The 14,979-nt window shown below is 47.7% G+C and overlaps 1 protein-coding gene across 1 annotated transcript in view; it reads left to right on the forward strand.

Annotated features, from left to right (window-relative positions):
• The first annotated feature begins 1,145 nt into the window (after positions 1-1,145).
• The window catches only part of LOC8031221 (zinc metalloproteinase nas-26), a 30,226-nt gene continuing 16,392 nt past the window's right edge, over positions 1,146-14,979 (forward strand). Inside the window, exons 1-5 of the mRNA XM_029974388.2 lie at positions 1,146-1,224; positions 11,514-11,612; positions 11,699-11,770; positions 11,879-11,986; positions 14,661-14,835. Coding sequence (XP_029830248.2) covers positions 11,535-11,612; positions 11,699-11,770; positions 11,879-11,986; positions 14,661-14,835 — 433 coding nt within the window. The 5' untranslated portion in view covers positions 1,146-1,224; positions 11,514-11,534. The remainder of the gene's footprint in view (positions 1,225-11,513; positions 11,613-11,698; positions 11,771-11,878; positions 11,987-14,660; positions 14,836-14,979) is intronic.

Consider the following 14,979-nt stretch of genomic DNA (forward strand, 5'->3'; position numbering starts at 1 on the left):
TTGTTTTTTTTTTTTTTTAATTCTTTCCTTAACCATCTTAAGCTACACGTACCTTATGTTTATGTAAAGTGCGCTGATTTGGTGGCTTTTGATGGTGCTAAAGACGGTTCTAATTGAAACCAAGTCTTGAAATCTACTAGTTAAAAAAAATGAAAGTCATTTGCAACTCCCTGTAACGCCGGATTAGAGCGCAACTCTTGAGGAGGAGGAGGGGAAGCGTACTGAAGGAACGGTATATCCCTCCTCCCTCCTCCTCACCTCCTCATCTTGTCTGCTACTCCTCCCTCCGAGGGGCGTCACCGTTGCCTCACGAGGGTCACGTGACCTCACGGGGGTCACGTGTCGTCACCGGGGTCACGTGACGTCACCGGGGTCACGTGACCTCACGGGGGTCACGTGACTTCACGGGACTCCTATGAAGTCACGTGACGATAACGGTGATGTCATCAGTGACGTCATTGATGACGTCATCATGGACGAGGACGATGCAGATGACGTCATCAGTGACGTCACTGATGACGTCATTCATGACGATCCTGATGCCGATGACGTCACCGATGACGTCATCAGTGACGTCACGCGTCCTATAATGCACCGCGCGGTTACGCCGACGGCGACGCCGACGCCACTCAAGCCGGAAACGGGCGCCTAAGAGCTGCGCTCTAGAAGTTAATCACTCAATGCTAATTAAGAACCTAGTTATATCAAACGTTATTATTTTCCTAAATAGGTCCTTGGGGGAAGAGCAAAAGGACATCACTTTTCTTGCGCGCGATGCGTGCTTTTCGCAGGCGCGATTTTCACCCCGTTCTGTGAAACACCCCATATATTGACAAGTGGTTTGAAATAAATCTCTAAGGTAAATTTTTCTTCGTGCAATTATCAAATTATACCTTAAGAAATCAAACAACTTTCGATGTTAAAAAATTGCAAAAGACAATATAAAAATATTTTGCGTCATCTTGATCAATCATGATGGAAGTTACATTCACCGGCAGTTCCTGCTTTCCATCCGCTAATCCTGACGCTGTCCGCAATAACAAGCCGGAAGTTCCTCCTTTCACCAAAGGAAGCCGTCTTCCTTTTCTTTCTTTGTTTCGCGATGGCACGCCTCCAGATTTCCGTCGCTCGCTTTGTCTCGGGCGCCGATAACTCCGCTTCTGAAAACACTTGACTGACTCGGAGAAGGCAAGCGAAGTCGTCCCTCGCTCGTTAAAGGCGCCCGTGAGTACACCCTTGCATTGCTACGCACAGCGACTGTCATTGTTGGTCAGCGGGCGACACTCCGGGCGTAGCGCATTCCACGCGCGGCAGTTTGCGAGCTGATTCGCCGGTCACACAAATGTCATTCGTTGTAAATGGCATTCGGGTTGCCCATGTGGCACGGGTATAATTCTGTACCCTCTAAATTGACTCGTTCGCGTTTTTTTTTTTTTTTTGTTGTTGTTTTTATTAAGGCACAACTTTATGTGGGTGTGATCGGTACCCGAGTAGTCTAGCGCACACCATCTCGGAGCACGTGGAGTGAAAGCTCGCGCTGCAGAACCCGAGATCCTGGGCTGAACCCCCACCCCTGCCCATTTCGATCTGGATGAGTATCGTACCGGCGTGCGGTCGGGTATCACTACTGCGGGGTGCACGTTAAAGGCCCCAGGTTAGCGGTTGTACCGCGCTGTCTAAATTGCTCATCGACGGCTGAGACACCAGACGCCCACTGAGGCAGACTAACTTCTTGCTGTATTAACATACGCACAACAATTTGAGGTTATGCAGTCAGTGGTACGAGATCGTGCGCGCTCAAGCTCCTTGTGCGTCGATTAAAGCTGCGCACACCCTCTTCTTCTCTCTTCAAAAATGTCACAGAAAGTTGTTCGCAAGCATTCGCGACTCCACCCCTCCAGCAAAACGAACGGCATTTAGCGGAAAAGCGCTGATCCGGCGTGGATAGGTCATTTGTCGAGTTCTGCTCGTGTCTTGTGGCTTCTGTGATTGCACGTTGTCGGCGGTTGGCGCGATGGCCACTAAAGTAACGCGAGAGGTGTTGCGTTCATTGCGCCCATAGCAACGAAAACGGCAGTAACAGCAGTGCCGCAGAGAACACCTTGACTGACAATGGCCTAACGAATTAGGTGTGCCTTACGTTGCTTCTCGTGTCGTGTGATGCGAACAGCAGTCCCGGTGACTCCTCCGTCACTGTTGTATCAGCCTGTCGCGTAGGTCGCTCTGAACGCAACTTATGCCTGATTTACATGGTGCGAATTTACCTGCGATTTCGCAACTGCGACGCCGTTCTTGCGATACAACGCAGTTGCGGTGGGAATTCGACAAATTCGTGATCCCGTATTTTGCCCAACTTTCCTTGCGACGCCGCTCTTGCGAAGGGGACGGACAACCAGCAAAACGCGGCTCGTAAAAGACGTCACGGTGGTCATAGTAACGTGGAAATGAAAAATACGAAAAAGGCGTCACCTACGTCGTCGTCTTCAAAATTCGCAGCGGGGGTAGGGTGGCGGATGTGCTCCTCATGAGTGAATGTTTTTCGCAGGGAGATGTAAGTTTGAAATCGGCATTAAAACAAATTGGCGTTTGCGTACCACGCGAGGGTTGTGGTTGCTTCCTTCGTAAAATAGCAGGCGACAACAATTGAGACTTGTGTTCGATCACTTTGCATATGTTACTCGCTGCATAGTAGAAAATACTTTCTTCAAATCTGTTTGGAGACGGCACGAAGGCCTGTCAAGAAACCGAGAAGCGCTGAACGCCATTTTGTAATTAAAGCTATTTGATAAAAATCGAGTTTCCCATTTTTACGGAGTGCCAACAACAATTGATATGTAAACGCGCGAGATAAATCAACGCGGCGCCTTGATAGCTCCTTCCAGTGCTGCGCAGCAATTTCCTTCCGAGGTCCTCACGGGGCACGCGTGGAGTACATTGGCCCATCTGCCCTGCTTCTGTTGTTTCTGGTATGAAGACACATGATCGCGTTCCATGGATTCACGAGCGACCGTGGCATGCTTTCAAGCGAGATTTCGTGAGAGCGCTCATGGTGTGCACGAGCGTTCTCTGCCCAAAAAAGCAATTCAAACTTACTATTTTCCGTCGAAAGAGCCTCCGTAAAAACGATTCTGCTCCCAGCTGAGCTCTCACCCCCCCCCCCCCCCTTCATTTTGGGATGGTCCGACTATGATAAATGCCTGTGGGTTTCTCATACAAATCCTGTGAAAATTTGGTTTCCTGCATCCTTTGTCATTATTTCACCAACATGATTGTTTTGGCTTTCTTTTACATCTGACAACCTTTGTTTTTTATGTCGTTTCCTTTATCTTTATTTTTGTCATGTTCGCAATCACTAATATTGTTTTGAGTAAAAAAAGCTAAACATTTACGTAAGCTTGTTCATGCTGACCTAGACTGAGGGAGTACAGAATGTGTTTTGCACGTTCACACACTCACACGATGTGTGTGTGGTAGTGGTGCAAAGCTATCGATAGTAACATCGGTAGTATCGGTAGTTGCCAGAAATTTGACTATCAATAGTAAAAAAAAAACACCGATAGTACTATCGATAGCCGACTATCGAAAAACTATCCATGTTCGACTATCGAAAAGCTATCGATAGTAACAAAAACTATCATTAATCGACTATCGGAAAACTATCGATAGTTGACTATCGTAAACCTATCGATAGTACTGTCGACGGTTTACTATCGATAGTTTTGCGACACTAGTAGTTTGCGTCACTCCCTCTTCTCTTTTTCTCGCTTCATTTTTTCCAAATGGGACACCAAATAGCCCACACCTACCATCCCAAATTTGGTTCAGCTTTCAGTGATGGCGAAGATGGGAGTTTGGGCGAAGAGAGCAGGAAGGGAGGTGAGGGGCGGTGGGGCAACTGTGTTCGCTCCGCACGCGAATACGACTACAAACGCGCGCGAAACTTCGCGGCGCGCACGCAGACTGCATGCGGAGCATACGGCGCCATCCTCGGCGGCACTAGCTGGCGCCTTCTGTACGAGTCGCCCTTTCTACCTCGGAACAAACAGAAAAAGAAAAACAAAAAAGTCCCACTGTTGTGAACCTAAACTATGCGGTAGCCCGCTGAATCTGGCTGAACCTGGAAGACAAGCAGGCAAAGAGAGACCCGCTGCAAGTGGTGCAAAACTAACGATAGTGCTATCGATAGTTTCGATAGTCGCCAGAAGTCTGACTATCGATAGTAAAAGAACTATCGATAGTATTATCGATAGTCGACTATAATAAAACTATCAGTATTACTATCGATAGCCGACTATCGATAGTTCTGGGACACTACCGATAGTTTTGGAAAAACTATCGACAGTATCGATAGTCCATTTATCGCTAGTTTTGCACCACTAGAGTGTGGTCCAGCGTCGGTCCAGCGTGGCGTTCATTTTATGAGAATCGGCTGATAAAACGCATTGTATGTTAAGTAAAGATACGCTTGGGCATCATAGGCCCAACTAAAACAGGAAAATATTACCTCCCTCTGGGGGATCAGCCGGTACTGTCGATTTTCTTTGGGCAATACCTGCCACAAAAAGTGTCCGCCAGTTTGTTCGTAAAAGAGGCAAAAACCACAACCCATTTTATACAAAAAAAAAAGTTTGACTGATTTACAGGTAACAGGTTCAGTGTAAAAATGAACTAGAGAGGTAACATCAGGCAGGGATGATCCATAAAAAAAATATATATATATATATATATATTTCATTACTCTCTTCAAATGTTGAAAGATAACAACTAACAAAACGAAAAAGTTGCAAGTACAAAAGAAAAAAATCAAGTACTGGCTCACCTTCCTGGCGGACATTAGATAAGAAGAAAGAGAAACATAACACGTTGCTGGAGTCTTGGGGTGCACTGGCGCAAAAAGGCAAATATCTGCATTTTCCGCCGGTGCTGCGAGGCCGCCCATTTAACTACGCACGCCTCCGACGATCCGAGTACCCCTTATCAATGGCCAGACGAATTCGACACTTAGGTGACTTGGAAGCTACAACGCAAGGCACGGTGAGAAGGAAACTCACCGTGCCTTCTGTAATAGTTTCGCCATAACCACATAACTCCCTAGTGCCCACCCCACACAACAGAGAGGACAGATGCTAAGCTTCTTCGTCGTGTACAAACACACTCCCTCTCAACACTACACTATCCTCCAGCACTTTGCCGACCTCTCTGAACCACCTAAATGCGCATACTTCAGAGACTACCCAAACAACTCTCATACACCAAGTTAAGGACTGCGCGTCAGTTCGGGATCTTGCAGAGCGTGCACTGAAAACACTCGCCCCACTTATCCTTCCATAAAGCTGGGAGGATTGGGTCACTCCTCCGCGGGCGGCAGAGTATAAATTATGGCCACTCCTAGTTAAGCACATTAAGAACGTACATGGACAAGGAGAGCCCCTAATTTCATCTCTCTCCGGTAGCAACGGTCTTGGTACAATACAGATGTTTCACTTTCTCTGTTCAAAGACCTAGTGGGCCTGACACGCAGGCCGTCTCACACCACAGCGCCCGTTCAAAAGTAGCTAACTCACAGCGGCGCAGTATTGTTCTAATGATGGCATCAGTTCCCTGTTCCAACTGAAATAGGCCAGACGGTCCTTACACACAAAAACTTGAAAACCTGGGGATTCGACACAATACCACTGACACTGTTTAGGATTTCAGGCCAGCGCGTTCCTTTGCCATGACACTGCGCCTTCCTTTACAAAGTTCCTGCAGTACAGGTTTCTCACGGCAGTGGCCACTGTGTTGCGTTTTCGGGCAGATTGTTTTAGGTGCCGCGATCTCAGCCACGGCAGGTGGAACAACGCATTCGTCTGCTGAGAGGCCTTCTTGCGCCACTGCACAATAATGTTGCCGAAGTGGTCAAGTTCATCAGCACAGGTATTTCGCATGTACAACTTACTGTCTCGTAGGTAGTTGTGCAGTACACAAGCTGCAAAGATGACTCCAGTGGCGTAGTCTGGGAGAGGCCGATTGGCCTGCGGAAGGTGCGGAATCCAGTAACCAAAATTACGAATGCGTTCTCGACGCACCTCCTGGAAATGGGACAAAGACAACACTGTTTTTGTTATTCGAATTCAAGTGCGACAATTCTAAAAGTTACCTCGCTCTACACAGTCGATAGTTCAATATCCCAAGATTATCACTGAGGTATCTGCCAGGATAGGTCCTCAGTTGAAATGCCTCGTCTCCAACAAAGACGTACGGGGCGATAATATGGGAAGATGGCAGCAGATTTGGTGGTGGACAATTCAAGGCACATTGACTGAAGCACTGTCCTATTATTGATGCCTTGAAGACGCCACCATCACTTTGGTGGCCATACGCAACAACTTCTACGGCCACAAACCTCAACTTGCTGTCCACGACAGCCATCAACATTATAGAGTAGGTACTCTGAAAAGGCGTATGTTACGTCACTTCATGCGCTCTTGCAAAGAGTCAAAAATGTTAAAGTCAATGATACGCATATGGAGCACCTTGTAGTAATAGTACAAGCTTCTAGAATCGGCAGGGGCTTTGATCTGTACGTGTTTCCCGTCAACGGCCCCAACACAACGAGGAAAATTCCACTCTGTGTCGAAGCCCTCAGCGATTTCCTCTCAGTCTGTGATGGTTGATGGGAGCTAGAAGTACAGCACAAAGTTCACAGATGGTTTTAAGTTGTTGTTTAAAGGCAGTTTATGCAATCTTACTTTATGTATAGTAATACTGGCAATAAACGCATCCTCAAATATGAAAAATACTTCTTGAAGCTTAACAATTGCGAATATTTTTGTAACTAAATCTGAAAAGCTGTGTGTCTGTTTTTTTTTTGTTTTTGTTTTTGTTTTTTTTCTCCCTCTCTTTGTTTTTTCTACGTTCCGCTGGAAACTTTCAGAAGTATGTTTAACCAACTGGCACAGCTCCAGGCCCTCGCAACTTACTTTTGTAAGCTAGCATGTCATGCCCAAGTCAGGCCGGTGTCAGGCTGCTTATACAAAAGACAAAAAAACAGACTGCAGACATCGATCGAACGCGACTCACTGACGCATCCGTGTTTCATAAGCCGGGTTCCTAGCTATTTCTTGGATTGGTTATTGTGCGACATACAAAGCAGGGATGTTGTGGTGCTCGGAATTAAAGTTTGTCTGCAAACTGTATTCGTAGGATGCGTAATGTGTGACCCCAGCTTTAGGAGGTGGCGCAGTAATAGCATTGGGGCCCTCAACATCCTCAGGTCTACAGCTCTCCCTTCCCAAATTCGTCCCTATAATCATAGATCAATGGCTCTTTTTTGCGTAAACTTTTCGAGAAACCATTTTTGACAGTACGGTTTTCGACATGGTTCATTTTCTGGGTTGCACTGAGCGGGTCCTGCAATCAAAGCAATGTTTTATGATGCTGTCAGCACTCTTGGATCGCGAGCTATTAGCGGCTAAATATTTCAGCTGCGGATATAACCCCGTGGGACCGCAGAATTAGCCTTAATATTTGCGATCCTGTCTGGTTAGGAAGAGTTGCAAAGGACGAGTTTGGTGCAGTGATTTGCACACCCCCTCACCCCCCCTTCCCCCCAATTATCTCCCCAGGTTAAGTTAAACGCGTTCCCCCCCCCCCTAAAAAAAAAAAAATTCTTGAGCAATTTATATAAATCTAAGACCACCCCCTTCCAACACCCCCCCCCCCCCCCTCCCCTAATTATATCCAGGTTGGGCGCGACAGACTCCTGAATTTCTTGAGCAATGCATATAGACCGTGGCCTGGCCAGGACACCGGTCGGGCAGCGTTTAGCGAGGCTGGCTTGGGGCGTGTTGGTCAGACTATTTCTGGAGTCTGGAGCAGTCCTGAGCTCATATCCAGACTTTCCGCCAGCGACGAGTCGATTTCGACACCCGGCTCCAAAGTCCACTTTCCGCCTGGGCGGATCCGCCCGCGAATCTGTAATTGTAAACGCGCCATTATGCAGACGCGTTGAATACATTTGTGTTCGTCGCGCTCGTACACAATCAGTATATGGCCGGACCCACGTCTCGGTGGCTTTCTGAAGTCAGGTGCCAATTATTAGGAGCTTGAAACCTATTCCATAATAGCGGAACGACCGACACAGAGGAACGTGCGTGTCATCTCATCTTATGAGATGGCAAGGAAATGGAATTAATAACATTTCTATACATGGGTTCATCAAATGTCTGAGTGCAGCCAACTCTAGGCGGCGACAAGCCAATCGAACAGCGCCGAAAGCGTAACTTCACCGCGTTCATGACATATTGCTGAAGATCTGTTTTGGCCTTCTAATCAAACCAAACGCAGAAAGTGCACGCCCCGACGTTTCGGTTTTAGTTTGTGTGTACCATGTGTTCACGTCCTTTGTGTCCTCCATTGTAGAGGGATTCCACAGCTTGCAGCGGAAGGAAGGCTTTAGAAAGGGGTCTATCACCTAAAGTCACTGATTCGTTCTTCGACACAGCGTCGGAGAACGAATTAGAGCAAGAAGCATAAACGTAATAAGTCCCGCCCCGCGTTTTTTCTTTCAGCTGTCAGTGGCTTTCTTCCATGGGCATCGCTATGTTTGTTCACGCTGACGCCATGGCACAGTCGGGGGGCTACGCTTTTTGCAAGGCAAGACGTTTGCAAGCAGGGTATCTGGCCGATGTCATGTGAAGCTTGCCAAAGCTACGTTCGCGCGCAAGTGAGGCTATAGTACTAGGCGAGAGAGGCGTCGTCATTATACCTGTCGTTTCTAGACGGACGTTACAAACGAGGCTTTAGCGACGTCCACCAGGTCTGATTTGCTAATCGTTTTATTTGTTTTAATATTCCTTTTTGTGCTTTTTCACCAAAAGAATGCGGTGTCCGATGTGATACTGCTCCCTTGAACAAATAAGCTTCCGAATTTCGTTGTAGTATCCCTTAGAGATATCATGAAGAAAAAATTGTGTTTTGTGTTTGTACAGCCTAAAGTTAGTCTGCCTTAACGGGCGAATTGTTTCTCAGCTGTCGTTGAGCAATTTAGCCAGTGCGGTACAACCGCTAGTCTTGGGTCTCTAACGTGAACCACAAAAGGGCGATACACGACCGCACGCCGGTGCAATGCTCATCCAGATCGAAACGGGCAGGGGTGGGGACTGAACCCAGGGCCCTAGGTTCTGCAGCACGAGCTGGCGCTCCACGTGCTTCGAGTTGGTTTGTGCCAGAGCCTTGTATAGAGAGCTTGGTCCATGGGAGGCGCGGGCAGAGCCAGGGCGTGCACCAGACGCAGAAAGAGGGCTTGGCATGCTCTCTTGGGCAACCAGAAGCCGAAAAGAATCCCCTAGTGGTGGTAGCAAGAAACAGTTTTAATCGTTTTAAACCAGCGTAAGAGTTAAATGTAGTGACCCTTCTTTGTTGAGAATAGGGTGCGCGTGATGTTTCGATCATGATTATGCAAAAAGATGGAAGAAATTAATGTGCCGCTCGAACTCTCTTTTGCTTGGACAGGGTGTGACCGCTCGGACGGCAGATTCCCGGCCCTCGGCGCCTGGCGTACGTATTATGTCGATCGTTCCGCTAGTCGCACTCTTTCACCATGATTTTAGATGACCGTGATTGAAACATCACATGCACCATATTTTCAGTCACCGAGAGTTACTCCGACGCACTTATTAAATTTGTTTCTCGCGACCACCACCACGGTATTATTTCCCGCTTCTGTTTGGCCACATTCGAATTTGTGAAGACTCTCTGGAACACGCCCAGCCCGCATTCGGCCAATGGCGCCTCCTCATCATGGCCAAACATATACGGCTCTGGTTTACGCTAGTCCACTTGGCCTATATAAAGCTTGCAATGACGTCACTTAGTCAGACATAATGAAGGAAAGGACGCGGGAGAGCGTAGCTCCCGCTGCGTTAACGAGGCGCTTCTAGCCACCAGAAAGAGGAGCGGATTGACGTCAAGTACAAGCCTTGTATAGAGTGGTGTCGCTCTTTTTCTTATTTCTTTTACTCCAGTTTTACTAATCTCGCGACCGTAGTGCAACGAACAAAGGGGGGACCAAGCATACACGCCTAGTCCCCTTGTTTTCTCTTCTTCCACCCAATCACAACCGTCAAATCGTGATTGGATACGCTAAAGTCGCGTTCATGTACACGCAGCCATGGGCATCCGTCCTGTTTACACTCACGTGACACCAATGCGAGACCTCGGCAAGCGCAGTGGCCGAGTTTTAGAACGGCGGCCCGTAGCACAGTATATACGTGGGCTAGATGCCATGCATTGCGTAACTACGGGGTAAACTGGAAGGCAAGGGAATCCGGAATACACGATAAATTTCGGAGGCACTTTACATATCAAGGGGCGAGGAGGGGAATGTGCGTCAGTACTCCCTTACTTGCCCTATCCGGATCTGAGTTGGCATTGCGAGGACGTTTCGAAGCGGCAATGGTAAAGGACGTGGTGTTTCTATACGGGGTATTCCGTGGACGCCATATTTGAGTGCACTGTTTACCGGGCATGCTCGGGGCGAGTTTACACCTACATGAATTCCCAAGATTGGCCATCATGACGCCGTCGGAAGGGTGCTGCAAAAGAGCTTGACGTCAGCACGCGCTGAGCAGCTATAGCGCAACACAGCCATGGCCGCCATTGAATACTCCCCATACTCGGTTTCACGCTAAGCCCGAGCGGAGCCGACGCTACAACCCGAGGGAGCCAATCAAGCAGCGATAAAAGTGCATCGTCACGGTGGTCGTCGTCGTCTTTCTGCGTTCACCGGCTAAACCAATTACTCCTGTAAATGTGCCATGATCCTGCACTTTTTTTTTTCTTGCTTTAATTATGTTTTTAGTTTAAGTGAGCCTTCCGTCTGCTCTTGCTTTTTGTTTGTACTCTGACTATGCGGAGCGCAAGTTCGTCTGCTTCTTGCGCCGGAGTTGTGGTGATGTCAGAACGCTGAGCTCTCATCTTGGTTTTAAAGGCGCACAAAAGACGAGGACAGAGTAAGAAACACAAACGACGGACGAGCGCTCCAAGATGAATAACTACCAACTAGCCCAGCTTTCCACCCTACCGCCGAGCTCTCATTGGTTCTGAATGAAGGATAGTTGGTAGACCTTGAGGCAGCTTGCTTTGAGGTCTACCCACTATCTTTCATTCAGGAGCTCGGCGGTTTTCTGATGTCACCTCAACTCTTGTGCAAGAAGCAGACGACTTGCTCTCCGCATAGACCTATCCAGCGCTTATCACCCGAGGGGGAAAAATGCTGAGTCACTGAGCTGTGGACCGATGTGCCGCGTCTGATATGCCAAACAACAGAGCTATGGCGCATGCTCAGAAGGCCTTCCACAGCCCAGCAGACAAAGATGGCAGCGCGCAGAAGGCGATTTTTGGAAAGGTCTCTCGGAACTTTGGTTCTTTTCGGTTATTGCGCCTGCTCTGCTCAGGCTCACGTTCGTGCGACTTGTTGGTAAACTGTCAATGTTAAGTCCCTCACGTCTACTGTTATTGTGTGGTCGTAGGAAGTTCTCCGGATCTTACACATGGTGCAGAAGATGATACTTTTACCGGGGATCCTCCTCGTCCTGGCTGGTGTCACGAGCGCAAAATCACGAAGTTATGTAAGTTGAGGATCGTTGACCTAACCGCATACGTGTGCTGGAGATATGATTATTCCTAACTTCGTACGTTCTTCAATTATATTTAGGTCTCGACGACACTCGGCGAATATGGGAGCTCGACGGACAACGTACCTACTGCACCAACTAACATCTCGCCAGTAAGTGAAGTTGGTAAAACTTTTTTATTCAAAAGCTATTGCTGTTTTTATTTCTTCAAATAGAGGAAATTGATGTTGCTGAGTGAGTCAAATTTATTCTCTACGCAGACAGTTCCAGCCCTCGAAACGACAACGGAGGAAAGCGCAGGATCTTCTGAAGAAGAAGCGATTGAAAAATTGGAATTCAAGATCGATTCGAGAAGTGATGAAAGAAAGGTAAGAATTTTAGTTCAAAGTCTTTTTTTCCTGGGCGTTTTTAACTTCACGGGTTATCTAAGATGGCGTTCGGAGTTCTGGTGCAAGCCGGCCCTATCTCTCGAGATTAAGACACATTTATTGCGATTAGAAATTATCAAGTACGGAAGTCAGTCTGGGCCGTGGGCACCAAGCGCACCCACTATTCCTCAATGTTGAACACAAATGTATTTGGGTCTCTCATGCGTAAATCCTGCCAACAGACTTTCATTTGTCGACTTGAATCGAGTAAGTTCTTTCCTTTCTAAATGTGGCAATAACAATACACAGCAACGTCTAGCAACGTCTCAACTAATTTTCGTCTTCATTTCAGCTTTAAAAAATACTGAGTAGAGAAAACAATAGACCAGATGTATTAATTTTTGCTGTATTGTTTTGAGGGGATTACTTTCAACACTACGATTACTGCACCGTGTTACAATCATTAAAAAAGAATCATACCGTTACTTCCCGTCTGTCAATACGTTCGGCGTGCACATGCGGGCAGCTCTTGGAAGCTTGTAAAAGCATGTTACCCAAGCCGAAAAAGTCAGTGACACTTCTAGTCGTTTCGGGGTCGTCCAACTGCCTGCGCAATCTAGCGCACACGGCAACCTTCCTGAAGCACGGCCGGACTGGAAGCGCGCGCTCTCGTTCTCTTCTTACGGCCTTTGCAAATGGGGCAATCAACACCTCCCGCCGCATTTCGCGGGGGGCGCTGTCACCTCACCCATGGGATACCCTTTGCCGTTTGCACAGAGCGCGTCTGACAGTGTATCTCAGCGCTGTCGCAACTTGCGGCCGAGATTTTTATAGCCTTTGACACCGGATTCTTACGTTTAGACCTTCAGCCACTATCTAATGCGCTTCAGATGAGCCAAAACGGTGAATATTTGACGCACATCTCCGAGAGATTCGGGAGTAAAAAGAAGTAAGTAGAGACAGCGAATGCAATTGCGGAAAAACTATACTCGTCTTTACCTCCAGGACTTCTGTTGCAACTCAAGAACAGAAGGAGACGGACCCCTTATACGTGGAGGAAGTTTAAATGACAAAAAATTCGTAAAATCTCGTGAAATGTAAGCAGGCCCAATCTATCAATTGCCGTGGTCTGCATCATCACTTCATAGGCCGCACATGAAGTCGGTCAGCTGCTCTGGACGAGGGTGTAGTGGTCTGCACAATTTTCGCACAGTGCATATTACAGCCTAAAGTGTTTCCTCGAGGGCTTGTGCACATGTCCAGCTGATTTTTCGTTTCTGTCCGGGACCGTCTTTGCATGGTTAATGAGAAGTATTCTGAGGAACTTGTTGCAAATTAAACCTGCCAAGCGTTTTAAGTGACTGTTGTCAATGCCCTCTGGGCAACTTAAAATTGGCGCGTCTTCAAGAAAGGGTGCAATGAGTAGTTGCAGAACTTCGTGCACATTTGTACACGGAAGTTGCTTAACAGCCTTTAAAAATAAAAAAGCAACATTGTTGTCCAGAAGTGCGAGGAACCTAGGATCTAAATAATGAAGTCCGCTGTTAATCTGGCCTTGCAATAAGACGAACAAAAGATCACCTCTGTTACTCGTAGTGAACAGCATAACACAGGCGGCGCACCCAAACTCACCAATGAGTTTCACCAGATAGCCACCGACGTACACCAGACCAGAGTATGTCACGGAGGGAGATGGAGCACAAGGCTCTTTCAGTTTTTTCAGGTCAGTGGTAACCAAGTCGGGCACAGCCGCTGCCAACTGCTCAGTTCCAGTGTCTGACATCTGTATTTGCTTAGAAGGGGCCTTTTCTTTGACAATGTGATCAAGGGCTGCTGTGATAGCCCTTGCATGACTTAAATCGGAGCGAAGTTCAATAAACCGTTGCCAAAACAACAACCTACGAAGCTCGAACACCAGCGCAAAGCAGCTCGAAAGGACTCTCCGAGTGGGGTGAAGTGGGGCGAGGTGGTTGCGGCCCTGGCGGCAAGCAAGTGAACTACATACGGAGAAAAAATGCCATTGACTTCCGGGCGATTGCAGAGGCCGTAAGAAGAGAAAGAGAGCGCGCGCTTCCAGTCCGGCCGTGCCTGAAGCCATCAGTTTGGTCTCAGACATTGCGCTTCGGTCACGGATAAGGGCGAAACGATCTAATGTATCCCGACTGCAAGCGAGGCAAAGCTAGCAAATCAGACGCTGTGTTTATAAGCGTTAGGTTGGTCTGCCACAGAATGACGGCACCGGCTCAAGCTGTAGATGATAAATTTATCCAGTGACAACCGATAGCCTGGGGTATCTAAGCTGCACCGCACGGTAGTGATACAACACCGCACGCCGGTACTAAGGCGTTTTCAGCGCGTTCATATCTCTATTCGCTACACCGACGTGTTCGTACAGATTCCACATGTTCACACGGGGACATTGGCGACCGCCATATTCTATCATCTCAGATATATATACAAATCGCGCTAGAGCTGGTTTCGAGATCGGGCAGTCAACATAAAGTAAAAAATTATTATGTAAACAATATTTTTAAAAAATTAAAAAAAAAACTAAAGGGACTAAGTTGACGTATAGACGCAAAGTACGCTGCCGAATTTACGATCCCATCCTAGGGCCCCACACGATTTATATAATGCCTCGGACATATCTGCCACGACGCGTTGCACCACGCAGTTCACAAGCATGATGAAGAACATCCATCGGCTGGCGAACGGCGACTACCTTTACCAGCGAGACATCCGAATTGGGGAGAAGCAGCTGCGACAACTCTATGGCGTAGATGAGTCCGGAGACGAACGATCTTACCTCTGGCCCAACGCCAGCATTCCATACAAGATCGGCAGAAAAGGTAAGGACCACAAGATACTGAATGCTAGCAGAGTTCATCAGTAAATCGCCAGACTCATAACTGATTGCTTGGAGAACCACGGAAGACGGCAGAAGGATCCGATTCCCTTATGTCGAGGCTGCAGGAGGATGGAGCACGTGTCAG

The sequence above is a fragment of the Ixodes scapularis genome, unplaced genomic scaffold (genome assembly GCF_016920785.2).
Source record: "Ixodes scapularis isolate PalLabHiFi unplaced genomic scaffold, ASM1692078v2 PGA_scaffold2__306_contigs__length_199485367, whole genome shotgun sequence".
In the NCBI taxonomy this organism is placed as follows: domain Eukaryota; kingdom Metazoa; phylum Arthropoda; class Arachnida; order Ixodida; family Ixodidae; genus Ixodes; species Ixodes scapularis.